Source organism: Hyperolius riggenbachi, chromosome 11, assembly GCF_040937935.1.
Source record: "Hyperolius riggenbachi isolate aHypRig1 chromosome 11, aHypRig1.pri, whole genome shotgun sequence".
In the NCBI taxonomy this organism is placed as follows: domain Eukaryota; kingdom Metazoa; phylum Chordata; class Amphibia; order Anura; family Hyperoliidae; genus Hyperolius; species Hyperolius riggenbachi.
The window spans coordinates 53,011,728-53,030,869 of record NC_090656.1 but is presented as its reverse complement, the minus strand read 5'-3'; the positions used below and the strand labels follow the sequence as shown (position 1 = coordinate 53,030,869).

The 19,142-nt window shown below is 44.3% G+C and overlaps 1 protein-coding gene across 1 annotated transcript; it reads left to right on the top strand.

Annotated features, from left to right (window-relative positions):
- Window positions 1-1,667: 1,667 nt before the first annotated feature.
- Window positions 1,668-17,855, top strand: LOC137538962 (zinc finger protein SNAI3-like). The gene is made up of 3 exons (XM_068261409.1): window positions 1,668-1,790; window positions 12,085-12,633; window positions 17,158-17,855. The coding sequence occupies exons 1-3, from the start codon at window positions 1,676-1,678 to the stop codon at window positions 17,337-17,339; spliced, it is 846 nt and encodes a 281-aa protein (XP_068117510.1). The 5' UTR covers window positions 1,668-1,675; the 3' UTR covers window positions 17,340-17,855.
- Window positions 17,856-19,142: the final 1,287 nt, after the last annotated feature.

Here is a 19,142-nt window from a genome sequence, read left to right as displayed (position 1 = left end):
TTCTTTTATTATTGTTCTGCTTGAGTGTTTATTCTCAGGGTTCTCTGATATGTTATTCTGCTTACAGCATTTAAGTGAGTACACATTTACCACACGATGAATAGTGCGGATTGCAATGCATTACCTTCAATGCAATCCACTCTACTCATTATTTGTAAAGTTGGCCACACACGATACAATAAAATGATCTCATTTTACGCCAATTTGATAAAAACAATCATTTCCCTGAATAATCGAAAGCTTTTTTTTTTTTCTTTTTTTTTTTTGGGTCGAGAATTCTGATCAAATTTTCCATTTTTATTCAATAAAAGATCGCGAGTGTTGGATCTTTCTGATCAATTTTTATGAAAATGTAATGGTGTAGGGTAGATGTTAATTGATGTACAGACCCAAGCAATTTTTTCATAATTGAGGAAAAATTTAACGTGTGATACATTGGTCAGATTTTTGAAATGTTACAATGAGTCAGAAAAATAGATTGCAATTCTTGAATTGAAAAGATATTTAGAAAATTGACCAATAAAGGACAACCGATGTGACATGATGAGATAGATATGTGGATGTACAGTGCCTAGCACACAAATAACTAAGCTGTGTTCTTTTTTTTTTCTCCCTTTCTCTGCCTGAGAGAGTGAAACATCAGGTATGCAAGTGACAGTTTCTATCGGGGCGGACTGGGTCAGACTATAGCATAATCCTCACTGATAAGTAATTACAGCCATAAAACACTTCCCTGTCAGTAAATGGCTCCTGAAAGCAGGAAAGAGATAAAAAGGGTCAATAATTCATAGATGTTAGTTCTGGCATACTTCCAATGAAGGTGTCAATGAGCAGAGACAACAAAACCGCAAGAAACTTAAAAACTAGATTTAAATATAAAATAAAACTGTGGGATATCTAAATAAGTCATTTATAGGAGAAGGAGAATAGAAACAATTGTTTTTCTCATCACTTTTTCACCTGCGATGTCCTTTAAGGGCCCGTTCACACTGCACGCGTTTCCAGCCGCGTTTTGGAAACGCGTGCAGGAGGCCGACACGCATGACATCAGACAGTGCATAGAGTTTACTATCTGATGTTCACACTGCATGCGTTCCGGACCTGTGCGGTCCGGGAACGCATGCTGCACGCAGATTTTGACAAAACGCGTGGCTGTCCTATTCACTTTTCAGTGATGGGATCAGCCACGCAACGCACACAAACGCGGATGGCCATGCGTTCGTACGCGTTGTGGTCCGCACGCATTCCGCACGCATGGCCATCCGCATTTGTGATCTGAACGGGCCCTAATACTTTAGGCACTTTATTCTGCTTATGCTGTTTAGTGAATACATCTTTATATACTGTAGCATAAATAATGTTGACATGAAAGAAAGGCAGTATTGACATTCTGGATTGTGCTGCTCTCTAAGCATTTGCCTCCTCTCCCTCCTTGGTGTCTCTCTCTCTCTCTCCATAGGTTAGTGTGTAATAAGCTGGCTGAGAGAGGGCAGAATGCCCCCCTCCCCAGCCCTCTGCCAAGTTATTCAGTGTATGCACCTGCTACAGCTGGGAACATTCAGTGGGAGCCCTCCTCCCGCCACGCCCACTGCACTTGTCTCACCCTCCTATTGGCTGTGAGGAAAGCCACATGGTAATGTAGCAGGAGAATGTCTCTCCAGATTGTTGCTGTCCCATGCTGGGGACACACAGAGTGGGAAGGTGGCAGAGGATGCCCAGGTCTTTCCTGGTGAAGAAGCCCTGTAGTCACAGAATCCCCAACTATGGACAGCTGCTGGAGGCTCAGGCAGGTAAGAGTGGGCACACACACCTGCAGGATAGCTGCACCTTCATGCTCAGGGCACAGAGCTCTGCTAAATTATTGCTAGCTGTATATGAATTGGCCACCTACTGCAATCGATCTGTCCCTTTTTGGGGAAATCCAACATAGAATCCGATTACCTGAAGGTGGGTACACACCATGCAATTTTTACTTCAGACTCGATCTAAGCCAGTGACCAGATCAATATTCAGATCTTACATCGATTGGATGCAGAAGAAAATTAGCCTTTCATATTTCTGAATGGATATCGATCAAAAATGAATTGAAAGGAAAAATAAAAACACTGAACAATATCTAGTATTCCGATTGATATTTTTCAAACCTGTCCAATTTTCTTTTGATCAAGAAAGGGTTTGATTTTGAGCTGGAATTGATTGCCAGCAATCGGTCAGCTATTACATTTTTTCACCTGATCAGAAATAGCATCTGAAGTGAAACCGAGCAATATACATATCTGTTTTGTGGGATGATTAGATCATTTTGAACAAATCTGATAGGTGTCTCGCTTTCAATCAATATGGGCAGCTTGTTGATCAAAAGTTTGAACAGATATATTGGAAAATGTCTGTGTGACTAGTTGGGGGGGGGGGGGGGGTTGGGGATCAATGACCGTGTAATGCTGGACACATTACTTCTGAAATCTATCATGATTGGCCTGTTATTGACCTGTGCATGTTTGTTTAACTACGCACACTTGATCTCGGTAAAGGTGGCTACACACGATACAATAAAATGATCTAATTTTATGGTAATTTGATCAAAAAAGTCTGAATCTCCCCCAAAAAATCAAAAGCTTTTTTTTTTTATTCAAGCAAGAAATCTAATCAGATTTCCCCCTTTTTGTGTGTGTGTGTGTGTGTGGGGGGGGGGGGGGGGGGATAAAACTTGATCAGGAATGGAGGATTTTTCTGATCAATTTTTATGAAAATTGGATGGTGTGTGGTAGATTCATTGAGGATTTATTAATATATACATACACGCAAGTATTTTTATCATTTTTATCATAATTGAGGAAAAATTGAACATGTGTGTGGTACATTGGTCCGATTTTTGAAATGCTACAGTCAAGTCAGAAAAATTGATTGATATTCTTGAATTTCAACAGATATTTAAAAAATTGTATGGTGTGTGGCCACCCTTACAATGCAGAGGAAACTTATGGAGGATCGATCAAACGATTCACTGCAGCGTTATGCATTGATCAATCACCCGCCTGCTCGCGCCGAGATTTTCCAACATATCCAACATATCCAATCCCACTTCAGTCCATGAATAGCCTGACCTCAGTCAAAAATGAATTGATTACATATGCTGGATGCAATAGATATCTGGCAGATTCGATCAGACGTGATCATATTGACCAGAAAAATCAAAACTTGTTTTCTAGAGTCAGCTGAGATGAGCAGAGAATGATTTTGCATGACTGACAGTTTTCCGGGCAGACTTCTGGCTTTCTGAAATGGGGCAAATAAGATGTCCCACATGCCGCTTCTAGTTATGAAGACTATGAAGAATGTATAATCAAATATCACTTTATCATCTTTTCACACAGGCAGCAATGGTCACAAAGAGTACTTGCGTAGCACACGGCACTTTTGAATAATTAGAGCTACATTTGCAGTGGTCGTTGGTTTGCGTTCTCTGTAAAAGCAGGAACACAATGTAATGGAAACATTGCGCTGTGCGTTCTCTGTGCGTCGCGTGGCACACAGTGAAGCATATGGTTAATAAAAAGCATGCCTCACTGTTACCATGCACAATTCACAGGAACGCATTGGCATCCCGCACACCAGTATACCGCAACACACCCGCCGCACTGTAAATGTCACATTGGTTTTTCATTGCAGTGTAGCAAGCCACGTTACAATACAGCACTGCACCCCACTGTGAATGTAGCCTAATGCAGTGTTTTTCAACATTATACTATGTACCCCAATATTAATGACTTTCTTGGCCAAGTACCCCGTTATGAGTAACGCTATCTCAAGTACCCCTTGACACATACATATTGCCTAGGAGTACTTCATAATTATTTCTGTACTTCATAACTTGCTTTGATGCATTTAATTAACTATAAAACTTTGGTTATAGGACTTACGAGGCCAAAACCTGTAAAAAAGTAAAGTACCTGCATGTTGTTTAAATGCACAGAGGACGCCCTCCGTGCAGCTCCGCCGGGTCCCCTTAGTGACATCGCCCCCCTGTGCGCTCGCGACCCCACAGGCCGGGACGGGCTCTCCAGCCACTCCTAATATGGCCGCGGCTGCGCAGTCCGCATTGCCGCGAGTGCGGCTGCGCAGCTCTAGGGCCAACCCCTCCGAACCACGCACTATCGCGTGGATTGGGGGGTTGGCCCTAGAGCTGCGCAGCCGCGACCGGCTCCGGCTGCCATATTAGGAGTGGCTGGAGAGCCCGACCTGGCCTGTGGGGTCGTGAGCGCACGGGGGGGGGCGATGTCACTAAGGGGACCCGCGGAACTGCACAGAGGGCGCGGATGGCATCCTCCGTGCATTTACACAACATGCAGGTACTTTACTTTTTGTACAGGTTTTGGCCTCGTAAGTCCTTTAAATCATATATGGTATATCTTTTTTTTTTTTAAGTACTCCGAAGTCCAACTATAATTCCCACGGGTACACGTGACGTAACGTGTGTTGAGAAACTACAGCCTAGTGCAGGGGTCCTCAAACTTTCTCAGTCAAGGGCCAGGTCAACATACTTCAAACTAATGGGGGGCCGGAGTATACATGATATGATGTAGAAATTTAGAAAACATTACATTGAACCTAGGTAGTGTAAACTATTACCTGTTTACAGGTGCAGCCCTTTTGTCTCCCATTTAACCAAAGCAGATATTATGCCCCCAATATAACATGTGCAGATTAAATAAAAAAAACAAAAACTTTTCGCCAGACAGTGAGGCATACTGAGGGAGCAACCTGTTGTTCAAGTGGACAGCAGTGTCACCTGATGCAGAATTGAATTGGAAGCCAGCAAATGACTGCTCGCGGGCTTCCCTGTGGATTGATGGTACCAGCACTGCTATTCTATCTGCAAGACACTAATATTTAAAGATGCAGTGGCCTACATCTATAAGTAACACATTTTGTGAGTGAGGGGCCGGTGAAAAAGCCTCAGGGGGCCGCATTCGGCCCACGGGCCTTAGTCTGAAGACCACTGGCCTAGTGCTTCAACTTAAAGGGTTACTTAAAGGGCAACCGATGTGACATGACGAGATAGACATGCGTATGTACAGTGTCTAGCACACACAAATAACTATGCTGTGTTCCTTTTCTTGCTTCTCTTCCTGAAAGAGTTAATCAGGTATGCAAGTGACAGTTTCTATTGGGGCGGACTGGGTCAGACTATAGCACAACCCTCACTGATAAGTAATTGCAGCCATAAAACACTTTCCTGTCAGTAAATGGCTTCTGAGAGCAGGAAAGAGATAAAAAGGGTCAATAATTAATAGATTTAAGCTCTGGCATTTAAATATAAAATAAGAGTGTGGGATAGCAAAAAAAAAGAAGTAATTTTTAGGAGAAGGACAGATACAATAGTTTTTCTTATCAGTTTATTTTCACCTTGGATGTCAAGATAAAAAAAAAAATCAGTTTAAATTACCTGTGGCTTCTTGCAGTCCCCTGGAGTCATCCTGTGCTCACACCGTGCTTCTGAGTCCCTCCAGCAAGCAGCGACGACCTGCACAAAGCTGGCCAGTCACCAGCTATTGCGCATGCGTGACATTGTGCACACCCTGATCATGCTCCCCATGTGAGCACGGTAAGGAGTCGTGTGGCTGGTCAACTTTGTGGGACTCACCGTCGCTTGCTGGAGGGTCTCGGACATACATCGTGGGCACAGGATGACTCTGGAGGCTGCAACAAGACCCAGGTAAGTTAAACTGATTTTTTTTTATCTTAGAGGACAACTGAAGCAAGAGAGATATGGAGGCTGCCATATTTGTTTCCTTTTAAAAGGAATCCAGGGTGTGAGACCTATTGAAGGTGCTATACTTATTTCCCTTTAGGCCTCTTTCACAGTGGGACATTGCGTTTGATGCGACATTAGTCGCACAACGTGCCCCTAATGCAGCGCATGTAGGTTATAACATTGGATGTTATTTTGCACTGCATTGTCTCTTGGTGCGCCGTTTTCGTTGCATACTGATGGAACGAAAACGGCGCATGCATTGCATTAAAAAAAAATTGCTGAGCATGTGCAACACACAACGCAGCAAATGTGTTGCTAAACGCACAGCATGCAGCACTTTCTAAATATTGCTACACGTTACACACAACGCAACGTGTGCACTGTGAATGTCGCTCAGACTTTCTCTTGCTGTGCGTTAGTCTGCTAATGGCCATCTGAGTTTTTTTCCCCTGCACGCAAATTCGGAAGCAGCCTATTTATTTCAATAAGTCCGCTTGGAATTGCACATCATTGCCGAGGTGCTGGATCGCAGTAATATACAAAAAACATCCAGATGATCCGCACACTCTGAATGAACCAAGTTCAATATTTTAATTCAAATAAAGTGACACATGCCATTCCATAAACACCATGTTTATGGAATGGCATGTGTCCCTTTATTTGAATTAAAATATTGAACTTGGTTCATTCAGAGTGTGCGGATCATCTGGATGTTTTTTATTTATTTTAATGGGCTGCAATTCCCTGTCTGAATTTGCATAAAGGAAATCGCTCCTAGTGGACTGTTTCCTAGTTTCTGACATTATTGTTCGATCTGACAAGATTTGCTGTATGCTTGTTTCTGGTGTGATTCAGACACTACTGCAGCCAAATAGACCAGGAGGACTGACAGGCAACTGCTATTGCTTAAAAAGAAAATAAATATGGCAGCCTCCATATCCCTCTCATTACAGTTGTCCTTTAAAGTAAACCAGAGACTAAGCATTAGAACTAATCAATATTTACCTGGGCTTCCTCCAGCCCCATAAACATGCCTGAGTCCCTCGCCGTCCTCCCCCGGTCTGCTGTTCAGCCGCAATCATAGTATAACTATTGCAATGTGAACTGTCTCTGGTTCACTTTAATTTACCCTTGTCGCCATCTATAGCCTATGAGCTCCATGTCACGTTCCATCTCGTTCAGTCTCTCCAATGCTTCCTCTTTCAAACACAGAAGGAGAAAGTATTGAATACAGTATTATAATATTGGTTATAGGGGGTGACAAGGGTAAGTTAACTGCTACCCTTATGAGGCCCAAAAGTTTGGAATTTGGAATCCAAGCATCAGAGCTCTGCGAAGCTCATGCCTCGTGACCACCTCTCCACTGCCCATACCGAGCACAAGCAAGAGACAGGAGCGCTGTGAATTCACCCCCTTCAGCCTCCCATTAGAAAGAGGCCTAAGACAGATGAGAAGTGGTGGCCTCACCTCTCTCCAACCATCTGTGTTAACTAGGCTTTACACCCATGAATCAATGCTATGCACTTGAGTGAACCTAAGTTGCCTAATCTCCATGCTCCATCCAGTGACTGACTAAGCATTACCTTGTACTCATACTGTACTGTGTGATCTGGTTTTCTTGTATTCCTGTATTGTCGTATTGCTGTATGCCACCCCTAAATATTGTCTGTAACCTAAATTAATGTTCAGCGCTGCGTAATATGTTGGCGCTTTATAAATAAAATAAATAATAATAATAATCAGCCTCGGTAACTGGCTCAATTGTGTCAGTCCGCGCATGGGCAGAGAACCAGACTGGACCCAACTGAGCCTGTTACTGGGGCCGATTGCGGCTGAACAGCAGACCGGGGGAGGACGGCGAAGGACTCAGGCGTGTTTATGGGGCTGGAGGAAGCCCAGGTAAGTATCGATTAGTTCTAATGCTTAGTCTCTGGTACACTTTAAGGCCCCTTTTCCATTAGCGGCTGAACTGTTCGCTCTTTGGGCTATGAGCGCCATTCAGCGGCAATTACCTGCAGCTGAATGCAGCATCTGGCAATGCTATGCATGTCACGCTTCACACACGATGGCATTACCTGGCGGTAAAAAGAATCATATTATTTGGAAAAATCGAATCAATATAGCATACGTAATATGATCAATTTTTTTGCTTAATCAAATAATTAGAAACATTGAATTAATATACTGTACTTTATACAGTATGATCAATTTTTTTTCTGAAAATAAAAAAAATCAATCAATTTTTTGTATTTTTCTGACATTTTTGATACTTTTGAAAATATTGATAATTTTTTCTTGATCAAAAATAAAATAGATTTTTTTTCTTTTACTATACGATTGATCAGTTTTATCGAAAAAAAAAAAAAAGGGAAAATCTATCGATTTGGTTGAATCATGCATGGCTATACTGCTCCACACCAGGTGCAATCAGAAAGATTGATCCTGTCAAAAGCCAACTCACATACATTGGCCAGGAACCGAACCCAGGCCTACCACTTGGTAGGCAGCTATCCACACCATTATACCACCAACACTACATGCTGGAACTTCTTGGAGCAGACTTACTTCCTCCCTCCAAAAGACACACATACATCCCCATAAAATCATTCAACAGCAACTACGTGCAAAGTCTTTGTGGTACACAGTCTCTAAGGCACAATTGGTTAGCGCATTCGGCTGTTAACTGAAAGGTTGGTGGTTCAAGCCCACCCAGGCATGGTCTTGCCTTTTGTGTTCAACAGTTGTCCGGATAGAACCCCGGATAGCCATGTAGATTCATCTCTCTCTCTCTCTCGTAGGGATGGTCACCGCTTTCCGTGGAATTGTATTTTTGGGCGGAGATTGCTTTTTCAATCCGGCCGAATTCTGAAATTGCCTGTGAAATTCTGCCGGTATCCGTTGATGGTTTTGAGCTGAAAATTCAGTTTAATGGGAGAGAGAGAGAGAGAGAGAGAGAGAGAAGAGAGAGAGAGAAGAGAGAGAGAGAAGAGAGAGAGAGAAGAGAGAGAGAGGAGAGAGAGAGAGAGAGAGAGAGAGAGAGAGAGAGAGAGAGAGAGAGAGCTCATTTTTCTCTTGGGTATATCACAATGGTACATGCTAGGCTGGCTTTAGCATGTAGCATAGTAGTGTGTTGTGTTGGCGGTATAATGGTTAGGATAGCAGCCTACCAAGCGGTAGGCCTGGGTTCGATTCCTGTCCAATGTATGTGAGTTGGCTATTGACATCCTACAAATCCCTAAGCAAGCTCATTTTTCTCTTGGATATATCATAATGGTACATGCTAGGCTGGCTTCAGCATGTAGTGTTGGTATAGCGGTGAGGAGAGCTGCCTACCAAGCACTAGACCTGGGTTCGATTCCCGGCCAATGTATGTAAACTGGCTTTTGAAATCCTACAATTCCCTGGAAGACAAGACCCTCCTCTGGAGGAGGAGGGAAGAAGGGAGGAAGAGAAAAAAGGACCAAGGGAACAGTCAATAGGTTCTATGGGTTACCATTTAGCATAAAGAAGGTTCCATTTGCGATTAGCTTAACTTTTCTGCCGGAATTCCGCAAAAATCCAGCGGAATTTTCATAGCGACGGAATTAAGCGCTGGCGGAATCCGGGAATTCCGGCGGAACGGCATTTGCTCTTTCTGATCATTCCCAATTAGAAGCTGAGGAATATGTGTCAGCACTGTACTGATGCAAAATCAAGTGTGTGTGTGTGTGTGTGTGTGTGTGTGTGTGTGTGTGTCACAAGATGGCTACCAGCTAACTTGCAAGAGGCATGTGACAATACCAATCCATGCAAGGGTTAACAGCTCAGATCTGATCAATAGAAACTGGCGCCTCTTTTCCTCTTCTCCTCCATAAACTCCACTCCTTTGTCCAGCAAGTCCTTGCCTGTGAGAGTTTTCTTTCATGTGTAGTGGAGGAGCAGGTGCAGCTGGAGAGTGTGATGACCAAATACAACACCCACCTGCAGTGGTGCATGAGCCTTCCATCTATCCTCACACTGCCTGTGACTAGAAATACCTCTCCAGCTACCACATAACACCACATCTACCTGCAGGGCATGAGCCTCCAATCTATCCTCACACTGCCTGTGACTAGAAATACCTCTCCAGCTGCCACATAACACCCCATCCACCTGCAGTGTGTGAGCCTCCAATCTATCCTCACACTGCCTGTGACTAGAAATACCTCTCCTTTCACCACATACCACATCTACCTGCAGGGCATGAGCCTCCAATCTATCACACTGCATGTGACTGGAAATATCTCCCCTAGCTACCACATAACACCCCATCCACCTGCAGTGCATGAGCCTTCCATCTATCCTCACACTGCCTGTGACTAGAAATACCTCTCCAGCTACCACATAACACTCCATCCACCTGCAGTGCATGCATGAGCCTTCCATCTATCCTCACACTGCCTGTGACTGGAAATATCTCTCCAGCTACCACATTACTCTCTATCCACCTGCAGTGCATGAGCCTTCCATCTATCATCACACTGCCTGTGACTAGAACTACCTCTCCAGCTACCACATAACACCCCATCCATCTGCAGTGTGTGAGCTTCTATTGTATTTTCACACCAACTCCCCAAACGATGCCTAACCAAACCCCACAACCGATGCCCCACCCTAACCAACCACCCCAACTGATGCCGAACCCTAACACACCACCACCTAACCCTAACAGACCCCCCCCCCCCCCCCAACCTATGTCTAACCCTAACCAGTCCCCCCAAGCTATACCTAACCCTAAATAAACTGTGGCTACAAATATCGGTATGTTGGGTGCTGCCATAGGCTCCTATGTTAACAGCCATAATTAGTGGTTATATGTGGCACTTTGGGCATCAGGGTTGCCTGCTATACAAACTGTGTCTACAAATAGCCTAAAGCGGCACCCAAAGTACCTTGATGTCTCTGGGGCATAAGTTATCTGTTGTGCATGTACCACCTTATATGCAATTTTACCTTTTTACAAAAAGTTTATCGATGTATAAATGTACAGTGCTGAAGTCTCAGGTTCAGTTCCTGGCTTTGACCCTATCTACATGGAGTCTGTATATTCTGGATCAGGTAATCTTGGTTTCTGATCTGCGCCTCAGTTGGATACAGCCATAGACTGTAAAATTATTACAGCTATGGCTGCAGGGGGGGGGGGGTTCTTAAAGGGAACCTGAACTGAGGAAAATGTATTTAAAATAAACAAATGACGTAGCTACAAATGAATATTACATACTAACCTCACACACCAGTTCCTCTCAGAAGCTCACCATTTTCTTCTTACAGTGATCCCTTCCAGTTCTGACAAGAGTTTGTCAGAACTTAAGTATACCAGTTGTTGTCAGTTATACAGTATATCAGCAGCTGTCAGTTACAACTGAATGTGCAAGGTATTGTTCATGTTAGTGTAATGGTTAAGGGCTCTGCCTCTGACACAGGAGACCTGGGTTCAAATCTCGGCTCTGCCTCTTCAGTAAGCCAACACCTATTTCAGTAAGGAGTTTCTTGGGCGAGACTCCCTAATACTGCTACTGCCTACTGAGTGCGCTCTAGTGACTGTCTCGCAAGCGCTTTGAGTCTGACAGGAGAAAGGCGCTATACAAATACTATTATTATTATTATTTCTCAAGTGGGCGATATTACAGTTTAACAGTGTGCTGACCAGGAAGCTGTTATGGGGTAATGGCCATTTTTAAAATGGAGGACGGAGAAATCCATTCATCACAGTGGACAAATGGGACACAGGAGAGGAGAAAGAGATTGAGTAATAGACTACACGGGAGGTAAGTATGACCGGTGTATGGCTCTTTTGACTTTTTATTTTCAGTTCGGGTGCCGGCAATAGCCGTACCCTCAATTTCTTGTCTCCCCCAAGTTGCTACAACTTGGAGGGGGATAGTTTTTAACATTACCCCTGAGTTTCAGCGGTAGCAGGGAGAGCCAACATTCAGCTCACCCTCCATCCAACTGAGGGACAACTGGGTAATACGTATGCATATATTCTCTTCCTGTGTGTGGGGGTGGTTTCTCTGAGCACTCTGGTTTCCTTTCAGACCCCCAAAACAAGCTTGTAGGTTGTCTACCCCCTTAATTGACCCAAGACTATGGTAAGGTCATTAGACTGAGAGCTACTATTTAAGGGCTAAGCTAATATCATACATATTTCAGTGTACTTTGTATTCTGTGGAAAATGCTCATTTTACATTCATGCCTAATAGTATTACATTATTATTGAAAGTTGAATGGATTAAAATGACAAATGTAAAATGTGTGTTTCTGTCTTTGTTTTACTCTGCTAGTTACAAAATTGTGTATTTTTGGTGTAGGTCTCGTTCTCTCCATCTGTCAGAGTATGGAGCCATCTGCGACCCGACAGGGCATTACAGAACAGTGGGTGGTTACCCAGCCTGCCCTGTCACACTCTCTGGCAGAATCAGGACAAGAGGAATATCACCGATCTCTCCTGAACCCTCTAGAGATCAGGATAGGGGATACTCTATCAGGTTTAACCAATGGACTACCTCTCAAAGACAGCTTGAACAATTTAAACACGCCTCCGAGGAGCAGAACAGCGGAGGCGGGACTCTCAGCACTGGTGAATAAAGCTGCATTCAGTCTACCTTCTCAGACAGAGACTTCACAGGACTCAGAGACGGGGACCTGTTTGGACTATCAAAAACCTGCCAGATTGTCCTCCAATCATAAACTGCGGCACTGCCGGTACTTTAGCTGCCCACATTGCTCCAAGGCCTACAGCAGCCTGGGGGCACTGAAAATGCACATCCGTACTCATACTTTGCCCTGCGCCTGTCGCATTTGCGGTAAAGCTTTCTCCAGGCCATGGCTGCTTCAGGGACATATTAGAACTCATACAGGTAAGATGGATAACTGCCTAACAGTGTCTCATTACAGCACATCTACTGGCATTTCAGCACCTACAATTTAGAAAATTGTGTTTACATGTTTATTGTAGTTTGGAATATTTCACGTCATCCAACTTTCTAGATGGGTAAATGAGTTATCACCAGTTTAAGGCATAGCTGTACTTATACAGGGAACTACAGTCATCTGTTTATCCCCCATAGTGCATACCAACTTAGAGGAACTTAAAGCGGATCCGAAATAAAAAAAAAAAAAAAAAAACTAACTACAACAAGTAACTTGTCTATATATCTTATCTAAAGTTTAGATAGTTTACACAGCACATCTAGCTGCAAACAGCTTTAATATAATATTATTGATTTTTCCTGTGATACAATGACAGCAGCCATGTTGGCAGGCTTATCTGTATCTTGAGCTAAAAAAAGCCTAATCCCCCCTCTCCTTCTCCCTCCTCCCCTCTGCCTCTGAAATCTCTCGCTAGTAATATCTCCCCCTCCTCCTGCCCAGACTGAGCTCCCATGAGCCCTTGCTACTGTCTGAAAGTGCCTTGGCTCTCTGAAAACCTGTGGGCGTGGCTTGTTTAGTTTATAGGGAATTAGAGTATTAAAACAAAAATAAAGAAGTATTTGGCTTGAGGAATACCCTATAAACAATAGGAAAGGAACACAATTATGCAATGAGTAAAAGTTCATCTCGGATCCAGTTTAACTGAATAGAAGTTAATTAATAAAAAAAAAAAAATTTCCACAATACTCCTTTTTAAATAATTTAGTCGATGTTTGTTTGCCTACTAGAAATGTTACCTCACCCCAAATTTACATTTTTAAATTTATCACAGGGAGTGCACTTGGAGTAGAACGCTGCATACCTTAATAGCCTAGGCATAACATCATTGGGTGGGTCGGGGTCACATACCAATATACAGAAATATATAGATATAGGAAGCATTTCTGATGCCAAAACCAGCATAAGTAACATAAAAGTGAGTATTCTTAATAATGTACTACATTCTATTTTATGTCAATATGGTGCCTCTTTATTTGGCCAATACCCAAGATGTCCCAAATGCTAAGCCCCCTTCATTCCCAAGGAGATGGGACTTCTGGAGGCAGGGCTTCTATTAGTTAGGGAAGGGCTACATTGCCGTACATGGACATTGCCACGACACTTACTATCAGAAGCTCCTCCCACTCGTCTACTTCCTGGCTTCTATAGATAAACAGGAGATAACATCACTGTTGTTTATAGATGTTATTGTGAATTAGACGTGGCACTAGGCTACAGTTAAACTGTTGTACTGGAACATGTTAGGAAGGAGCTCAAATTTAGTTTTGGGGTTTTTTTATGCACTTTAGGGAGCAAACAGATGTAAGGGCTGAGACACACCAGAAAAGCTCCCCAAACGCTAGAGGTTTCAAAACCTCTTCCCAATGTAATGCTATGGAGGATTTTTACAAAACCTCATTGCTCCAGTGTGCATAGACACATAAGATAACATTAGCAGAAGGTTTCAAAAACTCAAATCGCTCAGAAAAACTCCTCTGGTGTGCACCAGGCCTAAGTCAGTGGTGATATGCTTTATAAAAAAAAATGGTATTTTTCGGTTTGCTGTATGATTCGGTGTACTGGATCGCTAAGCGATGTCGTGGGACTCCTGTACATGTGCTAGATTCTGGGCCAAGTACCCTCTAGCTTGTTTATGAAGCTTAGCACTCATCCAACCAATGTGAGGTTCCTCCTGCTTGTGCAATATAGGGGCGAATTTCACATAGATAGATAGATTAGATGTAGCCACTTGCTTATCTGAACAGAGGAGTATTTATCACTTTATTATATTCAGGGCCGGATTTGTACTTTTCACCGCCCAAGGCCAACTATACCGTCTGTATGGTTATCTCTGTGTGCCCCAATGAGAATTCTACTTACTTTGCATCATTGGATGTCACAGACAATAACTATTTTAGTAATACGTGTATAGATTATTAGTTATGTTTTCCTTAAGAACTTTTATGTGATGTTTGCCATCTCATTAATGATGGACCCATTGTGTCACCATGAGAGTTAGGGTGATGTGTACCTGCAGGATAGAGCTTTCAAGTCTTGCAGGGATGACACAAGTACAGGACAGAGAGTTCAAAGGATAAAGCGGTCTTTATAGATAGGGATGGCTGCATAAAACAGCTTTACTGCCCCTCACTGAGCCGCCCCTACATTTCTGGTGCCCTAGGCCATGGCCTATGTGGCCTTGCCAGAAATCCGGCCCTGATTATATTGCAAGCAACATCACAGACAAAAATGGAGCTCCACAGTTTGGGTGAGACAGACCTTCCTCAACTGTCTGTGAGGCTGTTAGTAATGCAATAAAATGGAAAATCCTGTTTCAACCAGGTGAGAAAAAGCTTTATCACTAAAGTACAACACAAATATTATTCTTTTTTTAAGTCTGTGTCATTGTTTATATTCACTGATTAGCTTGTTTTTATTTAGCAATTTTTATCCATGTACAGTATATCGCTAGTTTACTTTTGATGTTGCCAAAAATTTGATTGTGGAACCCTTTCATCAGCTGCTCTCTGCAGTCAGACTCAGGCCCGGAACTCACTAGGGCATTTCTGGCAGTGTTTTGGGATCGCCGTCGAATCCCAAAAACTCTTTGCCAATGCAAATAAGTGAGGGGAAACCTATTAGTGTGATTGCAATCAGGGGTAATCGCAATCACATGACATGCAGCATTGTGAGTGCGTGAAATCGCTTATCAAAGTTATTATTCTGCGCTTTCGGGGGCCGAGCGATCGCACTTTAAATAAAACTTTAAATACTCACCCGGTGTCTTGATTTCCTTTTTCCGTCTGTAGCTCCGCCCCCTAAAGAAAGAGGTCACAGGCGCTTCTCTGAGAGGTCCTAGAAAAGCACCTATGACCTCTTTCTTTAGGGCCGGGGCTACGAACGGAATAACGACGCCGGGTAAGTATACTAAAGTTTTGTTTTAAAAAAACGAATCGCAAATCGGAAGCGCTGTACAGTTTACTGCACATCACTTCCAAGCACCGGGGAATCAGTCGCCCTAGGAATGGGTTCCAGGCCTCACACTGCAACCCTCCCTCCAAATGTATTGTACCTTGAAGGTAAGAAAGGCATCTTATACTGCAAAACTGCAATCTCCCAGGAAAAATGTATGAAAAAAAGTTTATTGAATCTGGACCGTTTTCCAAGGATTCAGGTTGTTTTCAAATGTCTATTTGATGCCCATTCATGACAGGTTTACTCTAAATTGTACTTTACCTAAAGGTGATTAAATTAAATTGAAACCCTGATCAATAATGCAATGCACTTGCAGGGCTGGTTCTAGCTATACTGAGGCCATGGGGCAAAAGTAACTGGGGGGGGGGGGGCCTCTCTGACACCCCCCTTGCAACCAAATCATCCCAAGGGCCCATGAGCTTGGCTGCCAGGCCCAATCCACCCCTCCCCCCTTGTCACATAATATCACTAGGTGTCCATATGTCCCCTAAAAAGCATTTTTGGGGTTTCCTTTAAGAACCTCCTCCTTTTCCTATATGGAATGTACACACAGCATCCCCGCTGTAATGGGTCACCATAACTGGAAGGGGGGGGCACAGGCTCTGCGCTCTGGGGCAATTGGCCCCATTGCTTCTATGGAAGCACCGGCCCTCTGTACTTTATTTAAGTGCGAAGATACAGGCATGTCACCCCCCGGATCAGAATAAGCGGTTTTGCTGTGCCTATACTGGCAGACAAGCTGCCGTCTGTGCTGATCTCTACTTGAATAATGTTCTTTGAAACCATCCCTCCGGCTTCTATAGAGTTATTTTGACTCTCAATGAGCAGTGCTCTTTTGTAGTGCTGACAAAATCTGTAAACAGAGTTTGGGAGTATGAGCTGCTCCTGGCTTATTTTGTATTGTGGACATTATCAGAGATAAGCCTGCATAGAAGGAAAATATATCTGTACAAGTACATGGCGTTTTTAATGAATGCCTCTTTTTAAGTTGTTTCAAGCACACAGACCCGGTCCGCCTATAATGCCAAGTGAGGCAACTTCCTCAGGCAGCAGAAGTCTGGGGACAGCACTAGGCAGAAACAGGAAGTGAAGAGTGCCTGGCCAACCTATACTGGGGGCAACTGTACCTGGTCAACCTATACTGGGGGCAACTGTACCTGGTCAACCTATACTGGGGGCAACTGTACCTGGCCAACCTATACTGGGGGCAACTGTACCTGGTCAACCTATACTGGGGGCAACTGTACCTGGCCAACCTATACTGGGGGCAACTGTACCTAGCAACCAACACTGAGAGCACCTAAAACTGGCTACCTACCTAAACTGTGGGTGGTTTTGGGGGGCTCACTGCAGCTCACAAGTCTGCCTCAGACAGCAAAAAGTCTAGAGCCTGCCCTGCAAGCATACTTTCGTATAAGTAAAATAAGCCTTTCTCTTTAGATTTCTATGTTGTGTGTAGAGCGGTGTGTTTTATGACATATTTTTCCTTTGTACAGGTGAGAAGCCGTTTTCTTGCTATCACTGTGGGCGGGGTTTTGCAGACCGCTCCAACCTGCGCGCTCACCTGCAGACGCATTCGGAAGTGAAGAGGTACCGGTGTCCGGGGTGTGGCAAGACCTTCTCCCGCATCTCACTCCTCACTAAGCACCGCGATGGCTGCTGCTGCCCGGTCTCCTAACTCTCATGACTCTGGACTGTGATATCATTCACTGAGCAGCTACAGAAGGGCATAAAGCACACCTGGAACCTGCCATCCTCATAATGCTGTGAAGGAGGAGAGAGACCAGAAAGTAGATGTGATATTGCTCACCTCCAGTAATGAAGACTTTAGCATGTTTAACGAGACCCCGAGGTAGGCTCAAAAAAGAAAAGAAAAGTAGGCTACCTGATCCTTAGGGATGGGCGGATCAGGTAGCTGCGAAGATCGCCGCTCCCGTGGTGCCGCACTGGCCCACTTTCACTTTCGTGACCTATAGGTCACAATGCTGGGATGAGAGCTTCATTCTCTCATCCAGTGTGCAGGAAGGCAGGGGAGTGGCCAGGAAGAGAGAGAGCTGTCAAATAGCAGCTCTGGAAATCCTGGAAGAACGCCCCTGGTGGGCGGTATGAACAGGGAATCCCTCTCCCTGTGTTTACCTCCGAGATGGTGACAAAAAATGTTGCCAAACTCGGGGGTCTATAGTGCGGCGGTGGGGGGGGGGGGGGGGGCAGAGAGCGGAAGTGTGGGGACACAGAGGCATGTCATGAGGCAGAGAACATGCCTCTGTATTCCATCTGCCCACCTCGGGTTCTCTTTGAAGTTCAGCTTAACCCAGCTCTGAGTAAAGCAAGGCAATGATTTCACACTTGTGCAGAGGGGAGCCTGTTGTGCGATCACCACTGTGCCGACAGGCTCATATGCATAGGCCTGCCCCCGCGATGCCTACTTTTGGTAACTAAAAGTCCCACCTCCTCATGTAGGCGTATGGTTTGTAATGTAGCACAGGAATTCTGGGCAATGTAGTCTGGCATCTGTTTTTCTCCCTATTTTGGGTGTCACATGGACACACTGAATTGACCCACCCAAACAGGTGATCTGATATAGAACAGGAAGCAAACTGTACTGCACTGGCATGCCCATTTAGCTCCTACCGACCACTTTGCTTGTACGCACTGTTTATATTCGGCTATTAGGATTTGCCTTGTTCCATTTCAGTTTTAGCTGTGTTTCTCTCTACAGGTCTATACATATCAGGGATTGTAGCATATTGTATGTCAACTCTTTAACTTGTTTTCATGTGCTTATACAAACTGTTTCCTAACCTGCTATGCTGAAGGGGTGTGTCATCTTGCTGTCATTTTTAGATCGGTCAGATTTATCAACCATAAATTAAAAGTGGACTTGTATAGCATTAATATATGTTTATAGTCAGCCCCGAGCCGCCCATGAGGCAGGTTCCGCAGGCAACGGAAGTTGGGGGGCCACCACCATGGGTGGGGGGGCCGCCGAGCTGGAGGGGGTAGCAGCCAGTTAGGGGTACCAGTGGGCAAAGCGGTGGCGATGGGGTCAGATCCCCCCCTCACCTGTGGCTCCCCCTCCGGCTATTTGCGCAGCGTTTAATTTCTGTCTGGCAGCGGGGAAGCAATGACTCCAGCTTCCGCAATCCGGTGCTGTGTTCCACCGCTCGCGTCACTTCCTGCAATGCCGCCCATTGTATTTCTGCAGTACAGTCGGCGGCAAGCACTCTATACATAACAAATGATACGGCAAATCAAATCCTGCCAAGGACAGCCACAGTGTCAGAGGTGCAAGAAGGGGATGGAGAACAGTTTGTTAATGATTACTACTATTCTAAGCATCTATAAAAGTAATTATTACCAGCACAGGACCAATATAAAGCAAATACTGCAATTGAGGGAGGGCCCCTCTGGCCCAAGGGCCCCCCGTATTGCTACACCACTGACTGGCACAGTGCTGGTCTCTTCTCTACCCTAAGGTGGC

Coding starts and splice junctions, on each gene's coding strand:
- LOC137538962 (XM_068261409.1), top strand. CDS start 1,676: ATGCTGGGGACACACAGAGTGGGAAGGTGGCAGAGGATGCCCAGGTCT. Junction 1,791..12,084: donor GCTGCTGGAGGCTCAGGCAG/GTAAGAGTGGGC, acceptor TTTTTGGTGTAG/GTCTCGTTCTCTCCATCTGT. Junction 12,634..17,157: donor ACATATTAGAACTCATACAG/GTAAGATGGATA, acceptor TCCTTTGTACAG/GTGAGAAGCCGTTTTCTTGC.